The 26,743-nt window shown below is 45.3% G+C and overlaps 1 protein-coding gene across 1 annotated transcript; it reads left to right on the forward strand.

Annotated features, from left to right (window-relative positions):
• On the forward strand, positions 1 to 26,743 carry LOC134442707 (uncharacterized). The gene is made up of 10 exons (XM_063192749.1): positions 1 to 14; positions 2,029 to 2,041; positions 3,301 to 3,414; positions 3,687 to 3,780; positions 5,189 to 5,250; positions 5,828 to 5,915; positions 6,568 to 6,629; positions 8,710 to 8,803; positions 21,839 to 21,899; positions 26,594 to 26,743. Exons 1-10 carry the CDS (start codon positions 1 to 3, stop codon positions 26,595 to 26,597), a joined length of 606 nt encoding a protein of 201 aa, XP_063048819.1. The 3' UTR covers positions 26,598 to 26,743.

The following is a 26,743-nucleotide window of genomic DNA, read 5'->3' on the forward strand; positions in this document are numbered from 1 at the left end:
ATGGCGGAGATCGGGTAAGTTGCTTAGAGCTCTAGCTGTTCTATTCCATCAAATTGCATGCATTTATTTTACTTAGCCTACGGTCTCTGCTGTTGGATACAGTGATGCGGTTTAAATGCATATTTAACGTTGCAACTTATAGACCTACATTTACTGGAGTTTAACAACAGTTATCATGGTATGTCCAAATGCACAGAGAAGTTGCCTCAAACTTTTTCTTTTGGCTGCATGTTAGTGATGAAGTTATCAAATGTCATATTTATACTGCGATGTCCGATATGCAAACTTAATGAAAAGTCCAGGATGTCATGCGTTGATCATTATCTAAATCCTGCCATCCATTGTATGGGCGTTGTTACCCAAACTGCCTCGTTCAAAGGACATGGCATATTTAGCCTACATATTCCTGGCAACATTAAGGCAACGAATATGGAACAACTCGGTATGACATGTTAACGTGGGGTCTACAGGTGTTATCATTAATCCATCTACTATACTGCAAAGACAATGTTGAAATTGTGGCAATTGTATTGTGTATTGTGGTGGCAATGTGTAACGTGGTTAGGTAGGTCATAGCAAAACCAATGTTGGACTCAACATTTCCTCGAATATATTTCAGATACTAGCGTTTTTTGAATGCATTGTCCGACAGCCGAAATGCGTCGCTTGTTTAGAGGTGGTCCTCTGTGTCTAGATGTTGGACATGGCATGTTATGTTACATCTTTTGCTAATCGAAATGCCTTTCAAGTGTGGCGTCTGCTAGTACTAAACGCCATGCTAGCTAATGGCTGGATGCGCACAGTGGGTGAGTAGAAGCGAAAACGTATGGACTACGTCTGAAGAGAAATACTGTTTTTGCCAGGGATGTTTAATATAAGTAGTCATGGCGCTAATACACTTGAAATGAGGAGAAACAATGTGATGGTGCTTTTCTCGTGTAAGGGAACGCGGATGGCCACGGAACGATTATTAGTTGTGAATCTTCCCCCCACCGGTTCCATTTAATCATCGGACTGGATTTCTGTTATTGTTATCAGAGCTAGACGCTACGTGACTCAGGCATCAAAGGCAAGTCATACGTTTAACCAATTAGTTACTTTATTGTGTGTCGCTTAGCCCCTTGACAATTTAAACACGCCTGGTGTGTTGTCAAAGAGCTGGCTGCTGGCCGAGCTGTAGGGAGTTTGTCCATACCCTCGTAAGCATCTCCAAAATCGCCGAATGCAAAAGGCATTCTTTATGAAACCAGGTAAACTGCACGCAACGTTCTTTATGTCTGCGTGGTGCTGCCAACTGCTACGTGAAACGCAACTGCAAAGGAATCCGTACTTGCATTATTTTTTGTATCCCCAAATATTCACCATCTAGATAGCTTTATTTCCGGCGTTCTGTTTTACCTCGCCACACAAAGTTTCCTGGCGTTTGCGAGCGATTTGCAAATTACTTGTGTTTGTTTTTAATGGCACTTATTATAGACATGTGAGCTCGACAATGTAAACGGACCAAACCTCCCCCCTTTACTGTTTTGGAAGTTATATTTGATGCCATCAATAGCCAACTTCCTAGTCGTTAGACAACAGGAGGGCCACATGCGCAGTCTGGGAGTGCATCTTAATATGCCACCTTGCCTCCTCCACTTGCGCTTGTCTCCTCGTCCCGCCTCCTGGCCCCTACTCCGTGGAGAAAACGATAAAGTGTCCCAGCTGTCAGCCTAGCCACAACAACTTTTGAGGGACTGTTTTTCATTCACCATCCCAATTGCAAACAATTGAGCTTTTGCAAGATATTGAAATATAATGCTGTTGTCAGTGATGTCATCATGACGAGAAGCGAATGGAGGAGGCAAGGTTGCATATTAAGATGCACTCTGGGAGATTGGATCAGACTCAGAGCGCGGCTGAAGAGTGGCAGCAGGGGCGGAGCTAACCATCTTGGGGCCCTAGGTGAAACATGAACACACAGCCCCCCCCCCCCCCCCGTCATTGTATAGACATGAAATTTTGTGTTTTTTATGTGTACTATTTCAGTGTTTTGTCTCACGTAGGCCTAGGTATCTCTGATTGCTTTTCCTATTAAGATTAGCCTACTTGTGTGTGTATTTCAATACAATCATCACATGCTTCTCCATGCTGGAAAACAATATCTTGCGGTGTTCTGTTGCACAGAATCCCAACCAAGATCAGAGTGTCAGTCATCCACGACCACACCCAACATCACTGCTTGTGAGGTGAGCGCAAACACTGTTAAGCTCTGCTACTGGAAGCATGGGTGGACCTCATAAGCGTAGTGTCCTCTCAACTATGTTTTTTTTCTGATTGTGCCACACACAAGTAGCTTACTGAGACACCGAAAATGTCAATAATGTATGCAAGACACTATTGCTGTTTGTCACCAGAAGTTCTTCCTCGTGTATATTAGGTGGGGGTGGGGCGTAGTATGTTTCCCAGCGTGGCTGGACCTCATTAAACGTAGATTCCTTAAAGGAACAGACCACCCTTTTTTGATTTTCACATATTTGCAGTATTTCCCAACATTATTCATGAATGTGCATATCATTTTCGTCTCAGTGTTTTCAGTACTTAGATTTATTGGATCAGAATTATTAGCATAGCTTAGCATAATCACTGGAAGTAACTGGTATCTTTAGCATCAAGCCACAAGTGGTCACTGGACGGAATTAAATTGCCGTTTTACACTCGGGTGAATTTTACATTAATTTTAAAATGGTTTATAAGTACATTTGATTGTGTTTTATTTTGTACCATACACTTGCATTGCTATGCCTAATGTGGCTATACTGTTCAATCAGGCAATGCAAACACATAGACGAAAATTATATGCACATTCATGAATAATGCTTGGAAATACTGCAAATATGTGAAAATCAAAAAAGGGTGGTCTGTTCCTTTAAGCTTCGATTTCGGATCACACTTTGCAGACATCTATTGAAACTATTCAAAACCAGTGTCTAGATTTTTCTCTTCGAGTGTAGTTTCTCCAAGATTTTGTATTGACTGTAGGAGTGCCAGCGCTGCTGTAAAGCCTTCAACACATCACAAAGATTCTCATTGCGGCTGAGGTCTCAACTTTATGGTGGCCAATCCATGTTTTAAAGTGATCTCATGCTCACTGAGCCATGATTTTGAACCTTTGAACCCGGTGAAGTTTGACATTGCCGTCTTAGAATACGACGGTGCCAAATGTGTTGTGCAGTAATGCTAAAGGTGCTCCAACAACTTTTGGTGTGTGTGTGTGTGACGTTGTTTCCGTGGTAACTCTTTGGCCAGTCTGTATGTTAGTTTAATGAAAAGAGGAAAGTAAAACCATATCTTATTGTGTTGTGTTGCACAGAGTCCCAACCAATATCAGAGTGTCAGTCATCCACGACCACACCAGACATCACTACTAGTGAGGTAAGTGACTGCTTCCTTGCGCCACTGAGCAATGTGTGCAGAAACTTTAGAGCTTTGCTACTGGAAGAATGAGTGGACCTCATCAATTGTAGTGTCCTTTCAAACATGTTTTTTTTCTGATTTTGCGCCACACATGCAGCTCAATAGAGTGTCTTGCATACTTTGTTTTTCTGTGTGTTACCAGAAGTTCCTCCACGTGTATAATGGCATACACGCACAGTCACGTTTCATTTTTTGAAACTAAACATGAACGTTGCTGTACATCTTTTAAGGTGGAGTGTTCCACACCCTCAGTTAAAGAAGTGATTGGAGCCGTTGGTGTCAGGCAGGAGTCATCTGTGGAGAATAATGCAGCTATTGCCAGTGGTAAGTGAAAATTTTGAGTAACCAGTCCCTCCAGTTTTTCGCTATTCAGCGATCGCGTGGATTCATGCAAATTCAATGATATTCCGCATAATTTCACGATGCCAAGTAATTCCTGTAAAGCCGCATTTTTCCAGCAAATTTTCACCTTTGTCCCTGTGAGGATGTGAATTCTCTTCCCCTCTTCACCGCTCCGTTTGTGAATGCGCACGGACAGCATTGGCAACAGCAAGCGCATAAAGTGACTCTCTCTCTCTCTCTCTCTCTCTCTCTCTCTCTCTCTCTCTCTCTCTCTCTCTCTCTCTCTCTCTCTCTGGGGTGCGCAAACGGAGCACTCGCATTCGTTGACACACACACATAGACGCACACGCATACAATACTGATTCTGGACTTGAGCATGGCTAAAATGAACTTTGTTGTGTCGGGATTTGTTGGGGGGAAGGTTTGGAACTCAAGGTGGAAAAGTTTGGACGGTTTTGGTCGCCGCGGGCGACGCCATTAGCCTAACCACGAGGTTATTTCATATAGGCTAGCGCATTTCATGTTCCACACACTTTGCCGTTAAAACAGTCCCTCCATAACATCCACAGCATCTAGCGAGGCGCCTGCTAGCCAATGTTCCCTCTAATTTTTTCGGTGCCTGAGCAAATGCACTATATCACTGAGCAGAGCCAATAACCTCGGTGAGCGGGTCGGACCCCCCCCCCGCCATTTTAAGGGTAACATTGATGCTTCATAATATGTTGATTATATTGTCATTCACTATAGTGAATATTACAAAATCAGTTAAGTAATGTTTCCAAATCTTGATTATTACTTAATCATCAAACCACCAACATCAATATATTGTAGGCTAGGCCTACATTTGTAAGATGTTGGAAAGAAAGTATCTTTACAGCAGCCCAATAGCCCAGAATGTTGAATTTATGTTTAAAAGGATGAATCATTTAATTTGGCTTTAAATGTTTTATAATAGGCCATGCCTATGTAACAAATTTAAAAGACTAAAATATTGAGCTGAAATTAGGCCTACATGAAGTAAAAGTATGCACTGTCACTTTAAGAGCTTGTGGAGATTTCAGATCTTGGAAAGCAAACTTTTTTCTTACCGGACAGTCTGACTGACCTTCTGGCTAACTGGGTTTTCTGGACCTTCTTATCAGTAGGCTAGTAGTTCGTTTAGGCATAGGGCCTATTAGTTCATATGTTTTCAAGACATTTCCCGTCATTGTATAGACATGAAATGTTGTGTTTTTTATGTGTACTATTTCAGTGTTTTGTCTCACGTAGGCCTAGGTATCTCTGATTGCTTTTCCTATTAAGATTAGCCTACTTGTGTGTGTATTTCAATACAATCATCACATGCTTCTCCATGCTGGAAAACAATATCTTACGGTGTTCTGTTGCACAGACTCCCAACCAAGATCAGAGTGTCAGTCATCCACGACCACACCCAACATCACTGCTTGTGAGGTGAGCGCAAACACTGCTTCTGATCATTACTCCACTTAACAGTCAGACACCTTAGAGCTCTGCTACTGGAAGCATGGGTGGACCTCATAAGCGTAGTGTCCTCTCAACTATGTTTTTTTTCTGATTGTGCCACACACAAGTAGCTGACTGAGACACAGAAAATGTCAATAATGTATGCAAGACACTATTGCTGTTTGTCACCAGAAGTTCTTCCTCGTGTATATTAGGTGGGGGTGGGGCGTAGTATGTTTCCCAGCGTGGCTGGACCTCATTAAACGTAGAGTCCTCTCAAACACGTTCTTTTTCTGATCGTGTCACACACAAGCAGCTCAATGCTCTGAGTTTGCGCAGTGATGTCTTTAAACAGCAAAGGAGTGTCTTGTATACCTTGCTTTTCTATGTGTCGCCAGTAGTTCCTCCACGTGTATATTAGGATACATGCACAGTGGGTGGGGCGGAGTGATGGCAAACATGCCTTTCACTATAGTGCCTATTTTTTAATAGCATAAATAGTCACGTTTTAATATTATTTTTTTTATCTTAACATGAATATTGCTGTTTATCTTTTACGGTGCAGAGTGTTACACCCTCTGCTAAAGAAGTTATAGGAGATATTGGTGTCAGGCAGGAGTCAGCTACGTTATTCTCCACAGATGGGTCCATTGGTAAGTGAAAATTGAGTAACAATAACTTCTTTGAATAAACATCACGGCTGCTGTGGTTTTTCAGCACGGAGAAACATGTGATAGTTGTATTGAAATGGTTTTGTTTCTGTGTTCACTGATGCATTGAGTAGCAGTTTCTGTCTGGGAAGTGAATTGAGCGTCAGCCTGGCACAAAACAACTGTCGCACTAATATACAGTTAGGCCGCCTTAAGCTTCGATTTCGGATCACACTTTGCAGACATCTATTGAAACTATTCAAAACCAGTGTCTAGATTTTTCTCTTCGAGTGTAGTTTCTCCAAGATTTTGTATTGACTGTAGGAGTGTCAGCGCTGCTGTAAAGCCTTCAACACATCACAAAGATTCTCATTGCGGCTGAGGTCTCAACTTTATGGTGGCCAATCCATGTTTTAAAGTGATCTCATGCTCACTGAGCCATGATTTTGAACCTTTGAACCCGGTGAAGTTTGGCATTGCCGTCTTAGAATACGACGGTGCCAAATGTGTTGTGCAGTAATGCTAACGGTGCTCCAACAACTTTTGGTGTGTGTGTGTGTGACGTTGTTTCCGTGGTGACTCTTTGGCCAGTCTGTATGTTAGTTTAATGAAAAGAGGAAAGTAAAACCATATCTTATTGTGTTGTGTTGCACAGAGTCCCAACCAATATCAGAGTGTCAGTCATCCACGACCACACCAGACATCACTACTAGTGAGGTAAGTGACTGCTTCCTTGCGCCACTGAGCAATGTGTGCAGAAACCTTAGAGCTTTGCTACTGGAAGAATGAGTGGACCTAATCAATTGTAGTGTCCTTTCAAACATGTTTTTTTTCTGATTTTGCGCCACACATGCAGCTCAATAGAGTGTCTTGCATACTTTGTTTTTCTGTGTGTTACCAGAAGTTCCTCCACGTGTATAATGGCATACATGCACAGTCACGTTTCATTTTTTAAAACTAAACATGAACGTTGCTGTTTAATCTTATTAAAGAAGAAGTTAAAACGAATATTAATTGTTGGAATTTTACAGTTTGTGCTGCATATTACAAAAGTTCCAAGCTTTGTGATTAAAACAAGATATCGTGTGTGTAATAATTTATCCGGGAAGTCATGTTAAAACGTGCTCAAAATGAGCAATATTTTGTCCAGTAGTGCGAATTTATTGTCTTATGCGTGACGTCATAAGGTTGACACAGTCTAACTCCGAACCCACAAAGTTATAGTCAATGGCGGCGTCTATGGCTAGTAAATCAAAGCACAGTGGAAAATATTGTGTTCGTGGCGGTCCAAATGGTACAGGTTGCAACAAGTACAAGCTTCACTGAAGGCATCTCTCTGCACAAGTGTCTTTAAGTCAAAATTACTGGAACTGTTGCTGACAAGGAGAAGGCAAAACAACGCTGATCGTGTAGGAGGCATCGGCTTTTGAAGTGACCTAGATCAATGTTGTGCTCCGGGCGTTTTCCACCCCTCCTGTTGTTTACCTTAAAAAATCTGGAGACCGTGGACATGGTTGGAAATACACTCCTAGGCTACCACAAGCAGTGTCTATGGATAGCAGGTGTGCTGACGGATATCTCTAGCTCGAGTGCAACCACGGGTGAGTCTGGCCGACAGCCACTTAGCAGGATAGCAGCATGCTAAAGCTATTCCTCTCTGCCATTGTAGCACCCTAGTACTAAGGGTCCTCGGTCAATGCGCTGCGGGTCGAGGTGTTTCGTTACGACTCCATGGCCGTCGGTCGTGGAGTTATTGCTTTATATGCAACGAAATCGCCCCAGCATCCGAGCACGAACATCTGTGTTGTGTAGTTATGACTCGTAGATATGTGTAGATAAGCACGAACATCTGTGTCAAAATATACCTACCGACTTCCAAATTGTCGCATAATGATGGGTATGTATAACGCCATTGTTTATTAAGATTACATTAAATCCATGCTATTGAGCTACTTAAGCATACGTTTTTAAAGTAGCTGATAGTGCAATTTCGCTAGGTTTCAACATGTCAAAGACAGAGTGCAGCAGCCAAAGCATCGTCCCCCCCCCCCTTGTCACGTTGCCATAAACAAAAAAACAAGTATGCCGCGCTGGTTGATCGATAAGTTGTCGGCATAATAATTGAGATAACGCCATTGTTTAATAAGATTTTAAAGCTGGCTTTCAAAGTGCCACTTCGGTTTCAACTTGTCAAAGACAGCGCGGAATGTCACATGATCTGAGAAACCGTCAGCTGGCTGGCACCCTAACATGCTCCCATATTTTCCAGTTTACCACAGCACATACAGCCTACACTAATAGTGTCATATGATTGATAATATCTTAATAATGATCAGCGTGTAGCCTAGTAGGAGCGCGGTGCTGTTTTGTGCCCGTCGATCCTGTGCCGAATATGGCATATCTTTCCAACCCATATGGCATATGGTGGTGCATCATCAAAGAAAAGTCTACTCGGCTTATTTGTGAGGCTTATATTCAACGTGAGTTTTTGTTACATAATGTTAGAGGTGTGTTCTTTCGACATGTCGATATTTGTATCTTAATGTTGGTTCCTTTATGAGATATGGGTCCTTCAAATGTATGATATTTCCGCAGCCAACCATACTCGCAAAAAGAGGGTGTCAACCGCATGACGTCACGCCCCTGTAAATATTGTCGCACCAAAGGCACGGTTTTAAGTTGCCGTTTCAACAAGTTATGTCCGGAAAAATTATTTAAAGTTGGATTGATGTTTTAGAAATAGGCCCAATATTTAATGTGAATAATAGATGAATATTCGTTTCATTTCTTCTTTAAGGTGGAGTGTTCCACACCCACAGTTAAAGAAGTGATTGGAGCCGTTGGTGTCAGGCAGGAGTCATCTGTGGAGAATAATGCAGCTATTGCCAGTGGTAAGTGAAAATTTTGAGTAACTCTGACTTGTGTGAATGCACGTCACTGCTGCTATGGTTCTATATCGTTCCTTCTGACCGCCAGAGGCGGTGCTTACAGCACTGGATATCCATTGCACGTCAGTGCAGGTCTAGTATTTAGTAACAACAAATTCACTTGTGACCTGGGTGTTGTCACCCGGTGACCCCGGGGTCGGCGTCAAAAGAGCGACGCACCCAGGAAATGTCCTCTTTTCATTTCTCGCGTATCATCGCAGGTCGCGAGTGTTGTGAAATGTAACATTACTGGATTTTGGGCTAGCGCCTGTCGGTTTCGTTACCCTCGGAATTGGGGCTGTGTTTTTACATCCCCCAAGAAACTGCGCTTTGGTCCCCTTCGTTTTCCTCAGATATCCCATGTTTGCGTAGAGATAATGCGTTGCCTCATTGCCGATTGTCCTCGCTCGGTTGAGCTAAGCTACCTGTTGTATCCCTCGCCCCGACGCGGTGTTCACGCTGCTGATGGCTTCCACCGGTATTTTATTTGAAGGTAAGCCGTGTTGTTAGTATCTTATTTCTGTCGCCGCTTAGTTCCAACTTTCCACCGGTGTTTCCCGCCGCTGTTTTGTTTGGTAAGCGGTTGTGGTGAACGTCGCCTCTCTGTTGGCTGACTGAACTGCTTGTTAGTTGTAGACCATGGCGTTTGCGTGGTGTTGGTGCGCCGCTATCATTTGCTTTATTCAAATTTCATTGATTTTCGCTTTGTTTCCAGTGTTCCCCCGCTGGTTTTGTTTGATAAGCGGTTATGGCGCACGACTCCTCCTCAGTTTATAGTTCGATCCTTGCTAAACTATTTGAACTGTTGCAACGTTGCTAACTTATTGGTAGTGTACTTGCGCCTTCAGCCTGTGCCTGTCCACGGGCTGGCTTGCGTTGGCGCATTCTGTTAAGTTCTAGTATTGCCGTTACTTACGTGCTCGTTTGACATTACGGCCTCCTTGTTTACGTGGCGGTGGTTCATCTACAATTTGCATTGCCCCGGTGTTCTCGCCAAAGGGCCCTCGCACCGCTACATGCCAGCTCCATTGTTTACATGGTTAGTCTGCACTTGACGCTAGTGTTCTCCCTACTGGGCCACGCACCGTTCTATTATTCTGTTACCATGTTTAGTATTATGGTATTATTATATTCTGCCAACTGCCTGTGTAATCACTCAGTTGTCGCCTGGTCGTTTGTTTGCTTGTCTCCGCCCCTGTGATGTGCATTTGCCATGCACTTGCATTGCTGTGCATTTCGTACAGCCTAGTGATATTGGCTGTGGTTATGTTCCTTACTGTGAGTCGCTTTGGTTGGACAGCGCCTGCCCAGTGCCAACTGCAATGTGCAGTTTGTGTCATTGCTTGCTTGTCAGATTGGTGTCCTCGCCTGTCTGCTGGCGCCTTGTTGGCTACACTTGGGGTGCCCTCGCCCCGGTGTTGTGTATTTGCAGTGTTCTCTCAGCGCGGTGTCTTCACCTCACTGCTGACTTCATTATTGACTGCCATTGGGGTGCCCTCGCCCCCTGGGTTGTGTATTTGCAGTGCTTACTTGTCAGCGCGGTGTCCTCGCCTACCTGCTGACTTCCTTACTGACCACCATTGGGATGCCCTCGCCCCTGGTGTATATTTTGCATTGTATGCTTACACGCAGGTGTTTTGACTGCCATTGGGGTGCTCTCGCCCCCTGGCTTGTGTATTTGCAGTGCTTACTTGTCAGTGCGGTGTCCTCGCCTACCTGCTGACTTCCTTACTGACCACCATTGGGATGCCCTCACCCCTGGTGTATATTTTGCATTGTATGCTTGTGTACTAGAGCGTGGCTCGGGCCGTTTTTTTCTGTCCGAGCCCGGCCCTCAGCCGACAGAAAAGTGATCAACCCCGACCCGGGCCCGAGACTAATTAAAATGTTTGTGTCCGAACCCGTCCGAAGCCCGAGACCACTGTAATAACAACAGAACCTGTGCGCAAGCAATATTTTCTATGTGGCCTCCTTCATACTCAAAATAGCACATGATAAATAGCCAGGATAGGCAACTAGGATGAGGCAATTTGCTGTAGCCTAATTTAGTTACGCACGCATAGTAAGTATAAACACACGCATACATGTGACAGCGCACCTTATGTTTCTTTCGGTTAGACCAGAGATGTTGGGTGCTGTGATCAAATGCATGGGAGGGGCGTGAGAGGATAAGAAAGGCGAAAACTAACGAATACGGTTTGGATGCAGTCAGCGCGGCTATGGACGCATTTGTTACGTTACTGTTAGTGCAAATAAATCCCCGCGAGCCGGTGAAGATGCCACTCCTTGTCGTTAAGAAGGATGGGCTATAAGTTCACCCCGAAGAACAGTAGCCTGTTCGGCCCTCCAAGAGAATGTCATTTCCCCTGATGTCCATGCGGTCAATATAAAATCAGGAAAGGTTGCACGCGCATAGTTACAACTGTAGGCTACAGTAAAAGTGACAAGAATTAAGAACCTACGTGAAGGACATGAAATGTCACAGCGGACAAAGTAGTAGGAAACCTCTTCGCCCCTACCTTAGGCAACTCCACGTAGCGTGTGCGTCTTCTTTAATCCATATTATGCTCCTTGCTACCCCTTGCTGGAAATGTAATCCTTGGCGAGCAATGCAGTGACAAACTTCGTCATTTTATGTTCAACATTTAAGACAGCACCGAAGGCATGCTAAAGCATGGCCTACACTAGGCCTACAACAAAAGACCACGCGTTCACTGACAACTGTATTTGGCGCTTATTAAGAAAGCAAGTTGACTCGGCATTCCTGCTCGGCTGACTGGGAGTGAGCGTCCATGTTGCCACTGGTAACTGGCGCGTGCATACAGCCAATAATAATCACTCGCACGAGTAGCCTACCAACATTTTCATTTAGCCTATGCATATTCAATTACTTATTTTTTAATCACAAAACTGCCGTTTGCATGAACTGAAACGTTTCCTCTGATTGCTTACAATTTTCACAATGTCTGTTTGGTTCAAGCCCGAGCCCGACCCGAGTCCGACAGATATTCTATTTTTTTTGTCCGAGTCCGGCCCGGCCCGTCGGGTTCCGACCCGGCCCGTCGGGCTTCGGTCGGGTTGCCATGCTCTGTTGTGTACGCATGTGTTTTGGCTGCCGTTGGGGTGCTCTCGCCCCTTCTATGTGTTTTTTCTCAGTGTTTGCTCGCCTGCCTGGTGTCCTCGCCTCCCTGCTGGCTTACTTATTGACTTCCGTTGGGGTGCCCTCGCCCTAGTGTGTATGTTGCATTGTTTGCTTGTCAGCCCAGTGTCCTCGGCTGCCTACCGACTTCCATGTTGGCTACCATGTTGGGTTTTTTCCCACTGCTGCGCCGACTGCTGGGTGGTCCTGGAGATGGATGTCGGCCTTCACGAGTGCCCCTCCTTCCTAGGAACACCTGTGGCGGGGTTTAACCTGCTTGGCCTGTGCAGCCTGCATGTTGCTGGGTCATGTTTGGGCCCTCGGCCTGACGCGCGCCGCAGGGTAGACGTGGTGTTTGCTGTTGGAGTGTTGGAGGTTCTGCCTCCCCTGCTCTAGCCTCCTGCTCGGAGGGCACAGGGTGGCAGTGTTCTTGCTTGCACACCGCATGCCGATACCTGCGGCATGCCCTGTTTCAAGATGTAACTGGTACAGCGCTGTTGCGTTACCTCTATTCCTAGTCTGGTGACTGTTTTGTTTGGCCATGGGTGATCTCGCCTGGGGCTGGGACTACTTGTACATGCCGATGGCGTTTCCGCCACGAGGGCTGCTTCTACCGTGTGTGCATGATTACACCCTGTCCGATGTGTTCAACTTTGTTTCCTCGTCTGGGGTCTGCTCCACAACGTCCCTTTGGGTTTGTGTGGCCATGGGTGATCTCGCCTGAGGCTAGAACTACTTGTGAATCCCGCTGGTGCTCCCACCACTGCGGCTGGGTGGTTGACGTTTAAAGGGGTAGTCCGGTGTGAAATGGTTTACGTTGTGTCAATATGTGATGCTGAGCGCTGACGTTTGCCTCATACCTCGCATCCAAAGGCCCCCTGCATTCCGAAATCCGAGTGGTAGGCGGACCCCGCGAGCTAGGTGAAATGCAGCTTCTGTTGGGAGGTCGTGGCACCTAGGTTAGCCATGGAGCTAAATCTTTACTTTACACCCATTTACGAGGCTCAAAGTTGCAAAAATGTTGATCCCGTAGTGTCGGGTGGTTGTTGACATGTAAATCCAGGCACTGAGAAGTTTGATAGTGCACCGTTGTTTTAACTACAATTACGTTTTTGAAGGCTGCGCCTCGGAGGACTCTGCCGGGCGCCGCCATCTTTTTTTCTAGTCGCGTCGAAACAATAGGTCATGTGACACATCACGTGGTTATTGGACTGCAGTCGGAGACCGTCTAAAACTTCAGCTTCAGCTTCAGCGACAAAATATTACAGTACTTATAGGTTTGGTTTGTTTTTTTATATATACAATGGGTGTTTTGTCGCTGAAGCTGAAGTTTTAGACGGTCTCCGACTGCAGTCCAATAACCACGTGATGTGTCACATGACCTATTGTTTCGACGCGACTAGAAAAAAAGATGGCGGCGCCCGGCAGAGTCCTCCGAGGCGCAGCCTTCAAAAACGTAATTGTAGTTAAAACAACGGTGCACTATCAAACTTCTCAGTGCCTGGATTTACATGTCAACAACCACCCGACACTACGGGATCAACATTTTTGCAACTTTGAGCCTCGTAAATGGGTGTAAAGTAAAGATTTAGCCCCATGGCTAACCCAGGTGCCACGACCTCCCAACAGAAGCTGCATTTCACCTAGCTCGCGGGGTCCGCCTACCACTCGGATTTCGGAATGCAGGGGACCTTTGGATGCGAGGTATGAGGCAAACGTCAGCGCTCAGCATCACATATTGACACAACGTAAACCATTTCACACCGGACTACCCCTTTAAGGGCGTAACGCAAAAAAAAAAAAAAAAGTTTTTCAAATTCCTGAAAAAAATGATGGATAAAAATTGGAAAAAAATAGAAAAAAATAAAGCACTTAGTGGTCTGTGGAATTTCACTTTATTTTTGCCATTTTTGGGAAAATGTGTCCTGCATCAACACATAGCATAGGCATGTCACACCGCAGGAAAATGGAGTCACACCACAGGGAATTCACTGCATTATGGCCATTTTAATCCTTTTGTATACATGACTGACATCTGAGCTCATGCTAACTTGATAATGATATTGTGTTTAATCTTAATATGTGTTTTCATTAATAAAAAAACTTTTTTTTCCTCTTATAAGAGCAGTCACACCACAGGACACCATAAAATGAACCTAAGCATTGCGTGACAGAAAGATTTCAATATGAAGACATATTAAGAGGTTAAGAGTCACCTTAAACTTCAACAGCACTCTCCAATAACTGAGGTACTGACTGGTTAGGAGCCAGTCTTTAAGACCCTTGTAGTTGGCCTTGCAGCTGCCCATTCACAAACATTGATATACATGTCACCCCACAGGACGCAATTTGTGTTACGAAATTGAACTTGTAGTTAATATTACTGTCTTGAGTTTTTTCCACATTCACATATCTTAATCTAAAGTTAAGATTTATGCAATCATGCCAAATGCTTCGTACATTATTCAAAATGTTGTTGGTTAATTTATATATATATTATTATATATTGTTTCATTAATGTTACAGTCACACCACAGGAAATTTGACATATAAACCTTTACATAAATCTTAACAAAAATGTTTCTTCTCATCTAAGACTAATATGAAACATAGTGTACCACACCTTCTTTCATTGACATTTGTTTTTTAAAGGAAAATAACAGTTTTGTAGGTTTTTAACCAATGTTACGAAAAAACAAGGCGTCACGTCTCCCACCCGGCTATTTCTACTTTATGTGGATGGTTCCGTCACGCCTTCTGTTCTGAACACTCTTTCGGGATCTTCAGACCTTTGCACGTAGCCTCCCTGAGTTGTTTTCTGGCCATGGGTGTTTTCCGCCCTGTAGGCTGCTCCACTACCATTGACGTGTGCGCTACTGCGCCTGCTATGGTGTGTTGACGGGGTTCAGACATCCTGCCATTCTTCTGTGCGCATAGGTTACACAGTGGCACTGCATGCTTGCACAATTTGCGCCCTTGCGTGGCTGTACGGCGTGAGTGTTCCCGCTCGTCTGCTGTTCCCTGCCTCTCTCCGTTGTCTTACGTCTGACCACCGTCCTAATGTGATGTTCTGGCTGTGGGCGTTTCCGCCTGTAGGCTACTTGATGCCGTCGCCCCTTGTGCAGCTACGACAGCTACGGTACGTTTTGGTGGTCCTGTGCATGAGTGATCTCGCTCTGGCTACTGTTATCTCTGTCCTATGACTGTTTAGTGTCGTCCTCCTGGGTGTTTGGCCGCTGGTGGTTTCGCCTGTGGGCCTCTTGATGATGCCGCCGGCGCTTACGCCTTGACTGCTGCTACAGGCTGATGTGTGGGCCTTGATACCTTTGTGGTACTATCGGATGTGCAGGGTTTGCATTATTGCATTGCAGTGAGTGGTCCTGCTCCCTGTCCTGCGGCCTGGCTTGCTTTTATTCATCGCCTTGCGACTGGTACGAGTCGTTCTCCAGGCTTTGGTTGGCGGTGGCCGGTTTCGCCCGTTGGCTGCTTGAGCACATCAGGGCACCCGCGCCGTCATGGCTGCTGCCGCTGTTGGAGTGACTTCGCTCCAGATCATACTATGTGGCTCGCTACTCTTCACCATGTTGGCCGTGGGCGGTTCCGCCTGTCGGCTCCTTGAGTGTCTACGCCTCTACGGCTGCTGCTGCTGTGTGGGAGTGATTCCGCTCCATGCCCTATTTTCTGCTTGTCTGCATTATCATTGGACTGTTACGCGTCATCCTCTGGGGCCTGTTTGGCCGTGTGCGGCTTCACCGTGGGCTGGTTGTGGTTGCCGTTGGTGCCTTCGCCACTTCAGCTGCGGATGCTATATGCGAGTGATTCCGCTCTGCCTCCTATTGTCCACTCTTGCCCACTGTCCTATGGCTGGCGCGTCGTCCTTCGGACCTTGCAGGGCCTTTGGCTGTTTCGCCCCTTGGCCCTCTGGTGTACCACTGTGGCTGATGCCACTGTTTGTGAGCGTTCCTGCCCCGAAGCAGTTGTCTGCTTTCATTGTCTTTCGACTGCTGCTTGTTGTCCTCCGTAGGCTGTTGGTGACTTCGCCATAGCCTCGCTGGGGGGTGCCCTTGGTGCCTACACCACTGCGGCTTCGGCATGTATGTGGGAGTGGTCCCGCTCCATATTCTGTTGCCTTGCATGTTTCCCTGTTTCATGGGATCACTTTCCCCAGGGGTGATGATGGTGCCACTACAGCTTCTGTTGCTGTACGTGGGCGGCCCTGCTGCATGTTTTGCCTTTTTCTGACGACTGTTCCTCGTCGTCTCGCTGAGTTCACCTCGTGGGTGATCTCTCCTCGCTGTTTCCAAGCGCTGGTGCCCTAGCGCCTAGCGCCCCTACGGCTGCTGCTACGGTGTATGGATGGTTCGGCCCCATGTTCTGCTATCGGCTGCAGGGGCATGATGGTTCACTTATCGCGGGCGAGTGCGCCCTGTGTCGTCTTGTGCCTTCTCTGGGCCTGGCTTGTTACCATTCCCACCTGTCCTGTTGCACATTTCTACTGCGGTGGCTGCACCTGCTGCTTGGCAGCACGTGCCACCCTGCCCTGTCTCCGGGTGTGTCTGCCCATGGGATTGCGTACTCTCTGCCAGGGCTTCGTAGAGCCTGACCGTCTTCGTCGGGCGGACGGCCCTCTCCCTCTGTACCTACGCCCCCCTACAGGGCTCTGTGTGTGTTGTGGCTGACCGTATACGTATGTGGCTGACCGTATGCGCTTTGCGCTCAGGTTCGGCGATCGGACTTTGGCCGGCATACTGGAGGCCTCCACCTATGGCCTTGACTCCTTCCCGGGTATTAGCCCGGTTCTGGACGCTCTACTTGCCTCACCAGTTCAGGTATTGAGCCTGGGGGCACACTGCCCCGGCCGCAATGTCACGGCGCAGATGTGTTCGTCTGCGGGCGTTGTGATGCGACATTGCGTGAGGCACGCAAGGGAGCTCAGTGCCCCATGTCTTGTTGGCCGTCTCTCGGCCACCCTGGGCAGTTGTGGCCGACCCGCCTGCCCGGGCCTGCCTCTTTGGCTCTTGGTTGCCTATGTGTCCGGAGTACTGGCCAAGGTTCTGCCGAACCGGACCACGGCACAGTGATTGCTGTGACTTGCGCAGCACCCCTGTCTGAGCCATGCTGGGAGGCCCTCTGCTTGCTGCTGGCGGTCCCTGGACGCCCCTTTGGTCCGTCCACTTGCTGCACTGTGGCGTAGCCTTCTGGGCACTGCGGTTACTTACATGTGGTTTTATTCCATTTACGTTGCCGTTCCCGTCATGGCGTGGGCTTTGCCCCGTTCTCGACTTGCGGCCTCCTGGACCGCCGTCTCAAGGTCTCCTGCTGCTGGCATCCTACGTGCTTGCCGGCATTGGACGCGCTCCTTCCTGACGCTATACTCCTTCCAGGTGTTGGTGTGTGTGTGTGCCGACCCCGGCATCCTGCATCGTTTCCCTCGGCCTCCGCTAGTGAGGCTTTTGTTTTCTCTGTTTTAGGAATAGGCAGAGTAGTAACATCCCCTGCCCGGGTTAACGCTCACCACTTCACCTCCAACGCAGTGTGCCGATTTTTGGTTGGGCTTCACTCCACTCTTTTTGCTGTGTGATTCTCTTCTTTTTTGGGAAGTCTGTTTGTGTGTTTTGTCCATGGTCCTGTCTGCACTCCGGTGCCTGTGTCTCTGACCACCTGTTGCTACTTAGTGTACCCTGTTCGTAGCTCCGTAGCCTATTGGCTCTAGTTTGTTGCTACTCGTGAGGAGCATTTAGACTTCTGTGCTCGTAATTGCCGGTTTGTTTCCGCACACTCGTCCTGTTACAACTATCCTGATTAATCAGCTGTTCGTTATCACTAGTCATGTCTGCAATCAAGAGTTTTGTTGAGTCTCTGACTTTTAAGAAGTTGCAACGGTTCAACAAACCACAATTACTTGAATTGGCGAAAAGGTACAATGTCGTTAAATACAGAAGAAGAGAACCAATGACACTATAAAAACAAAGTTATTCGATGTATTCACTGAAAACAGTGTACTGCTCCGCACGCTAGCCAAAGCCGCTTCGCCTTCCACTCCGTGTGGTCCGTCCGAGACAGTCCGCCTGCGTGAGTTAGACCTCGAGCAGCGGCGATTAGAGTTAGAGACTGATCTGGCAAAAACAGCGATTGGACATTGAGCGCCAGCGTCTTAAACTAGAAGCCGAAAAGGCCAAGTCTAAAACTGTCTTTGATGTTGCAAAAAATATAAAGCTGGTTCCTCTCTTCTCAGAGACTGATGTAGAATGGTATTTCCCGCACTTCGAGAGGGTGGCAACCAACTTCGCATGGCCGAAAGAGAATTGGATCTCTCTCCTCCAGTGTGTGTTATCCGGGAAAGGCCAAGAGATTTACTCGTGTCTCCCTCTCGCCAAAAGTCTTTTGTATGACGACGTGATGGGTGCTAGTTGACCCCTGAGGCGTATCACCAGTCGTTCCGTAAACTCCAGAAGAAAGTAGACCAGATGTACGTCGAGTTTGGCCGGTTAAGAGACTGTTCAAACGCTGGTGCGCTGTTGTAGAAGCAGATGAGCGCGCAAAACTCCGCGAATCAATTCTCTTCGAGGAATGTATCAATTGTTCGCGGCCCTCTGTTGCAACACATGTTAGTGAACAGAAGCCTAAAACTCTGCCTGCCATCGGTCCTTTGCGCTGTGACTCTCCTGCTTTGAGTAACAGGTTCATAGCTGCCACAAACGGGGAGACGGATATTGTGCAACCAGCCATGATCCCCTTTTCAAGCCGCTGCCACTTGGTGCTAAAATCCCTTGCACCTCATCTGCAGAGAGTCCATGTGAGACATTACCAGCTTGATGACATCTGGTGGTACTTGGTAATGCTCCAATGCTTTGCGTATGAGTTGGTGAGGTACATTGGGGTAAGCCTTGGCGAGGTCTAGCCAGACCACTGAGAGCGTTGTCTTGTTCCTCTTTGCTTCTTTGATGATCTGGCTGATCACAGATGTATGGTCCAGGCACCCAGAGTAACCCGGTACTCCTCCTTTCTGGGCACTGGCGTCAACGTAGCCGTTGGTAAGTAGGTAAGAGGTTAATCTTCCAGCGATGATTGCTCAGAAGACCTTCCCCTCGACGTCCAGCAGGGAAATTTCTCTAAATTGGTCAAGGCTGGATGAATTAAGCTCCTTGGGGATGAAGCAGCCCTCTGCGAGTGTCCACTGCCAGGGTTCCTGCTTCTTCTTCCACAATGTGCGTAGGGGTGTGGCCAGCCTCTTTAACACTTGTGGGCAGTTCTTGTAGATCTTGTAAGAAGTCCCTGATGGACCAGGAGCTGATCCTGCTCGCGCCCGCCTCACCACTCTCCTCACTTCTTCGAAAGTGAAGTCAGCCATGTTGAAAGGGGTTGTTAGGTTGACCTTTGGAATTGGGAAGGGGCACTCTCCCGGTGGTAGGTCCCTGATGGGGTCACTATGCGCTTCCTTGACTGCGTCTTCCGCTTCCTTCTTAGAACACACCAGTCTTCCGCTTTTTGGCTGGCCCAGGAGGTCGGATGTGAAGCGGAATGGGTTGTTAAAGAATGCTTTCCGCTGTATGCACTTCTCTTTCCGTCTTCTCCGGATTGCCTCTGCCCTCTGCAGCTGGAGAAGGTTTTTCCGCGCCTCTGAACTCTCCACCACCTTTTCTTGAGTGCTCGCAGGTTTTGACGCAGCTCTGCAATTCGACGTTGCCTTCTGCTGGGCCCTGATGGACATTTATCAGGCTTACCCTCCTTGATTCCAAATCTGTCGTAGCATGTTTGATATACTATCTCCACCATAGTCTTGATCTTCTTTACAGCATCCCCTTTCAAGGTGTTGTCGAGGGTGATGCTGAGGTCTTCATCTAGTTGCGCCCATCTGTGGTCCCTGGCTGATGGTAGGTTCAACCGCGGCTTCTTCAGCAAGCCCTCCATGTTGTGGGCTTCTCGGCTCCTCCTTGTACTCGGGGCGGATACAGCTAAGGGGTCCGGAGCACTGTGGTGTGCCTCCTGACTCCGGACCTCCATCGACTGACAAACAGTGCTAACAAACTCTGAGATGAGACTCTGGGCTGTGTTATATGCTTTGCGCTGCTGCAACTGCTCCTTGCACTTGGATTTGCCTTGGTGGATTTTCACGCCACGTTAGTTCTTAAAACTTCTGCCACAGATGGAGCATCTTCGATTTTCTTCACCTTCCTGTCTTTCCACATCCAAGTCCATAGTCCTTGTATCATTGTCCGGGTCAGTTGCCGTGTGATCCGTCCTAGATAGCAGATTATCCTCCCCCCCTCCTCGGTCTGCCTGGGGGTATTCTCTTTGTTTTGTACTCGTAGCGTTTTGTGCAGTCCGTCGGGGTGCCAACCCTAGAACTATTGCATGCCGTCTTTCCGTGCAGTCATCCATTCTTTCATGGAAGTCCGTGGGTCTTCCCCCACCGCCAATGGGCCTTTCCCCACGGTCACGACAGTTAAGATGAGATAAACACCGAAGATGCTTTGCTACAAGCAGAGACTGCAGGAGCAACTGGAGATGTGGAAGTTGAATCTCTAGACAGTGGACTGGTGTTCCTTGGGACCCCTTCTGCATCCTCAGCAGGTATCTCAGAGTCTTAGGGTGCAATAGATTACTAGCATTAACAGACAAATTAAATTAACATCGGCAATTAATGTGACAGTGTCAGAGAAGGCAGAGTTGAAAGAGTGAGCTCAGTAAAGGAATGTGTTACATTTTCAAACATCAAAGGGTATGTTGTAGCTGTATATGATGGCAACTGGTGGCTAGCACGTGTTGAGGAATGTATGCCGAGCACTGGAGAGGTGAAACTGAACTTCCTGCATCCTCATGGACCATCTCCATCCTTCACTTTTCCCTTCAGACCAGATAGACTTGTCATGGATCATCAGGATGTGCTTCTGGTAGTGGAACCTGTAACTGCAACGGGACGTACTTATACATTATCTACAAAAGACACAGCTGCTGCTTCAAATGCACTGGTAGAGTACAAAATGAGAGTGTAGCCATTGATTATCTCTTTAAAGTACGGTAAAGGGGAGATGACACAGGTACACAGAGAAGGAATGTTCAAACATTCACATATCATCATTTGGTGTGTATAAATGGACATCTGCCTTAGTTTCTGAAACCTGGGACCATGGAAACTGACCATTTTTGTTTTGTTTTTGTTTTGTCATGTGATGCTACTATGGTATTACCATATTATTAGTAAGTGGTCTGTATGGTGCCATATTTGTGAGTCAAATTCTCTCTGAAATGAATAAAGAACCGAACACCAGCATTTGAGGTGTTGCTAATGACATTGCCGGCTACGTTTGGACAAGGAACTGGCCATTGTAAAATATAGTTATTTTAGATATTCAATTTTTAATTTTTCAATTTATCATAATTCATATTCTGAGAGTTGTTGTATTCCAAGCTGATTGTGTAATATGTAGAGCCAGAAAAGAGCTTTCAAACAATACCACAGGCATCTTTTTGTGACTAACACTGACTGATATATTCAAGGCTGAATGTATAGTGTCCTACCCTAAAATGTGAACCTTTCCTAGTCTGTTTCTCCCTTAATATTAGTGTCAGATTCAAACCAATGCAGTTCTGGGGTGCTACCTTGCTACTAAAAAGGCACACCAAGTATGATTGAAATCCGGATCGGTCGGGTCCCAAAGCGTCTGATTTCACGTATAATGACCCTGTTACGCATACTGAAAATAAGAGGTCCAAATTCATAGCGCAACGGGCCATATACCTATAACGCAAGTTTGCGCTATAGAACCTTGACAGACTGTAGCGGAAACCCTGAGTTATAATTGTTTTGCTGATCTTCTTAAATGTTTGTCAAATCTAAGATTTTTCTTTTTTCTAAGATTGGAGGTATTGGTGTCAGGCAGGAGTCAGCTGCGTTACTTTCCACAGATGTGGCCAGTGGTAAGTGAAAATTTTGAGTAAATATAGCTTGAATACACATCACGCCTGCTAATGTTTTCCAGCATGGAGAAACATATGAACTTTGTATTGAAATGATTTTGTCTGTGCTCCCTAATGTATTGAGTAGCAATTTCTGTCTGCGAAGTGAATTGAGCGTCAGCCTGGCACAAAACAACGGTCGCACTAATATACAGTTAGGCCGCCTTAAGCTTTTACAAACCCCAACTCCAGTGAAGTTGGGACGTTTGGTAAACTGTGAATAAAATCAAAATGCTATCATTTCCATCACATACAATCCATTCATTAGATGGAGAATAGTGCAACGACAACATATTAAGTGTTCAAACTGAGAAAAAATATTGTTTTGGGGGACATATGTACTCATTTCTAATTTCAAAACTGCAACACGTTCAAAATAAGTTGAGACGGGGATCAGTGAGATGTCCAAATAAGATAAAACAACAAGGAAGAACATTTCAAACATTTCAAAATTGTGCTGATGGACAATAAGAGTGTCCAGGTATAAGACCATCACAGAGAGGCGGAGTCACTCAGAATTAAAGATGCAGAGGGAATAATTACCATAGTTATTACATACATTTCTGAATTCCCTTTGATTTACCATGATTAAGTGTATTTAAGACATATTTCTGTCATTGAAATCATTGTATAGATTCATGACATCATGACATATATATTGGCCGTAGTCTCACACTAGCTCTGCAGGAGTTACAGCTATTGAAAATTGACCATATTAAGAGCTCTTCATGTGTGCAAATGATAGAGGGGTTTAACATTCTCCTATGCACCCGAGCTCACTTGAAATAGACTCAGGAGACATGGGCAACTGTCCTTTGCTTACAGAAGTCAGCCGAAGTTGCAGAAGTCAATTTTTTTTTAAAATAATAAAGTCTTGCACATCCTGTGCTACAGTGAAAATGGACCATCCAACTTGTGTTAGTACTAACTTCTAAAGACTGCCTCCATGATGCATGGGGGTACAGTATTGCATTGGTTAAGTTGTTCTCACTCATCTGTAGAGTTAAATACAGTGCTGAATGACATAAATGGGATTTAAACAGCATGAAAAGCCACTCATGCATTATATTTTGAAGGGAGATCTTCAATTACTGCCACATAGTAAAGACGCATTGCATTATTGACTATGTTTTAACAGTTTAACTCCATCATAAGGACCAGCAATTGATAAAATGGCATTCTTTTGGGAAAGACCTGTCACACTGTAAGCACTACAGGAAGGAAAACATTGCAAAACATGATGAGGTATACACCCATCATTTAAGCTGATGAAATCATGTCCAAGATAGGAATTAACACTCTTTTTAATATAAAATCATCTCATTGGTTAATGTAATTAACTGTGAAGTGTTGTCTTTTGTTTTGTTTTTAGTCTTCCTCAGCATTTTCTGCCTTTTATTGACCGGTCCCAACTCTTTTGAGACGTGTTGCAGATTTGAAATTAGAAATGAGTACATATGTCCCCCAAAACAATATTTTTTCTCGGTTTGAACACTTAATATGTTCTCTTCTCACTATTCTCAATCTAATGAATGGATTGAATGTGATGGAAAGGATAGCATTTTGATTTTATTCACAGTTTACCAAACGTCCCAACTTCACCGGAGTTGGGGTTTGTATTTCGGCTCACACTTTGGTTTTGAATTGTTTCAATATACATTGGAGGGGTATACTCACTTCTCCTACACACTGTTCATTCAGGAGTTAAGATGTCCTCATTCTTTCAACACACTGTATTTCGGGGTCCTCAAGTGAAAGTCAGAGGTCCAGTTTTCCCAGATCCTCCCAGTAAAAGGTCAGGCAGGTCCTTACGTCATCATCACACAAGGCTGCTGCATTGTAGGCCTAATATTCCACAATCCATGGCACTTTGTCTCTTGTGCCTGACAGGCTCACATTGCAAGACTTGTAAGCTTTCTTCCAAAGCAACATAGGACCCCATTTGACACTCCAAAACACGTCTTAAACTGGACATTCAAACATATAAGTGACAAAGTTAAAAACCTTGAAACTTCTAGTTTTCAAATATACACACATTAACAATTATATAGTTGGCCAGTTTTAGAGAGTGAAAAGACATCTTTCAGGGTAGCCGCGGGGTCTAAAAAGTCTATAAAATGTCTTAAAGGGACACTGCAAGATTTTTAGTTGTTTATTTTCAGAATTCATGCTACCCATTCACCAATTTTACCTTTTTCATGAATACGTACCACCACCATCAAATTCTAATTATTCATTATGACTGGGAAAATTGCCCTTCTCCATGGTCCGCCATTTTGAATTTCCAGAAGTGGCCATATTTAGCTGCAAAAATGGCTTTACTTGGGCCATACTTGGAAATGTTTATTACTTAGTAAACTTTAATGAAAATTTGGCAATAGGCAGCCCAGTTTCAATGAGTAGCATAGTTGCAGTACCTTTTTTGACCATTTCCTGCAGTGTCCCTTAAAATTTTTAATCCCCTCTTTAGGCCTAAAAAAGGTCTAAAATATGTGTCCCAGGTCTAAAAATTTTAACAAAGGTCTAAAATTTATTTTGTATATTTTCTCGCAACTGGTCTGCTACAAAGTGCAATGTATGAAACGTGACCATCAAACGAACAAACGTTCAATGGAAACTGAGCGAGCATCAAAAGTGCAAACCGAGCCTCTGCGGGCATTTCGGTTCTGTGTCGGAGTGAGGTAGCCGGTCAGTGGAGGATTGTTTGTACCTGAAGAGTGGTTTGTTAAGAGGTACCGTGTTGGCGGTCAAGTGGAGGTAGAGGCGTAGGCAGGAACTGGGGTTCAACGTTGTTTTTTTTTTTGTCAACCACCTTCAGCACCAATGTGCACTATTATTTACTGAGGTTAAAATATGAAAATAAATTGACACGTGGGTCAAAAAAAAGAATAGAAATAAATGCTAAGGACACTAAATCCAGTAATAAATCAATAGAGCAAAATAATCAGAATTAAAATAATATTTGCTATAGCAGCAGAAAATAACAAGAGGCCAATTGAAATGTGAAAACCGTCACAATTCCAAGTAGTCTAGCAGAGCCCACCGTACCAGGTGTGTACTCCTTGCTGGCCTCACCTAGAATGAAACTGGCAAGTTTTTGAAGAGCATGAAAGCTCGTGCCCATCGGTGGAGCATACCACCTTTACAACTAAGATGGGGGAAAATAGCACTTTAACACAATACCAGCAAAATAAACCAAATACAACAAAATAACGCAAACCAAAACAAATGTCCTCACACAGGAATTCAAAATAAACATACTGAAAGCAAATGAAATCATAACTGAGGCTGAAATGAAAAATAACAACAAACGGGTTAAACCAGCGCGTCGCACGCGCAGCGTGAACGCAGCACGAACGTGCCTAGGGCAAAGCTGCAGTGTTTATCTTCCTGTCAGAGTGAGTGTAGACTCTTTTAGCTGGGAAGATGCTGCTACACAGGTAAGAGATGCTAACTAACTAAAAACAGTGCAATTGAACCATGACAGTTTAACAGAAGTGAAATACTGAACAGAAATGATACCGGTGGTGAAGTTTGTCATGTTTGTGTATGCGTGTGGTGTTAATCAGCGTGTTGTATGTTTGTGGATGGGATGTTGGCGTGTTTGGGTGTTACTGAATGAAATGTATGCTTGTGGAGTGTTTGCTAACTGGAAACAATGTGTGCACCCATGTTAACAGTTGTCAGAACAGAAACGGGAGTGAAATGGTGAATGCTTACGGTAGAAAGTTCTTTGAAAGTCCGGTTTGGGTGAGAGTAATCCGAGTGAGTGGTTTGAATGAGGAAATGGCGCCTCGCAAGTTCAAGGCGAACGCCACTCGAGGCGCCGTGATGACGTGGTGAACAACTTCATCGTGGAAAAATGGCCATTTAAGCTGCGTTGTGCTTAATTTATTGCGTCGTCCGGGTAGGACTAAATGTGTGGATGGATTTACCACCACCACGGCCAGCAACAGGACAGGGTTGACAGTTGACATTATTCTTAAATATAGGCTACATATTTAGGCCTATTAATCAACCAACCGTGCCCAGTAGCAAAGCCAGGGGCTGAGTCGATAAATGTTGGTGGAGCCTTGGGCCAGAAGGGTTCTCTTTACGTCTCACAATCATCACTGACCATCACTAGAACGGCCATAATGTTATTATAACAATGTGCAAATGTCTCGCTAAAACATTTAACTTGCCGAAACTCTTCACATTAGCTGTAAACAGCGCATCTATCTGTAGTCAACTTGAAGATGTCTAGTACTTTTGAAATCACAGCGGTGTAAAAACCCTGATGGCGGTGTCCTATTCATTTTTGAAGGGACGCTGTGAAGAGGTTAGCTCATCTGCCTCAAAATGTCAATTTTTTGGCTTAACTATTTAACATATAAACTTGATCCAAATTTTGGTAGAGAGATCTGGGATATGACTCGAAACAGTGAAAAGGGAATGTGCCAATTGTTATGTAATATGTCCCATAAACGCGGCACTGATCTATGTGTAGATATTAAATTTATAACTACTCAGCTCTGGCCCAAAAGGCAAGCCCGCTTTCAGTATTTTCTGTGAGAATGCAATCTAGTTCTAGTTTGCTGTTCAAACTTGCAAAAGAGGAGACTGTGTACAGTTCCAAGCTGAATGGCAATTTTTTTTCTTTTTTTCCCCAACAGCTAGGCGGTGTATGAAGAGGCCGTGGACGCAGGAGGAGACTGATGCGGTCTTCAAACACATGAAAGTTTTTATTGAAAATGGGTTGACAGTTACTAAGGAGTAGTGCAATTATTGCAAGAATAAAGAAGCTCCTATCCTGGACAACAGAA

This window comes from Engraulis encrasicolus, unplaced genomic scaffold, assembly GCF_034702125.1.
Source record: "Engraulis encrasicolus isolate BLACKSEA-1 unplaced genomic scaffold, IST_EnEncr_1.0 scaffold_220_np1212, whole genome shotgun sequence".
Lineage (NCBI taxonomy): Eukaryota > Metazoa > Chordata > Actinopteri > Clupeiformes > Engraulidae > Engraulis > Engraulis encrasicolus.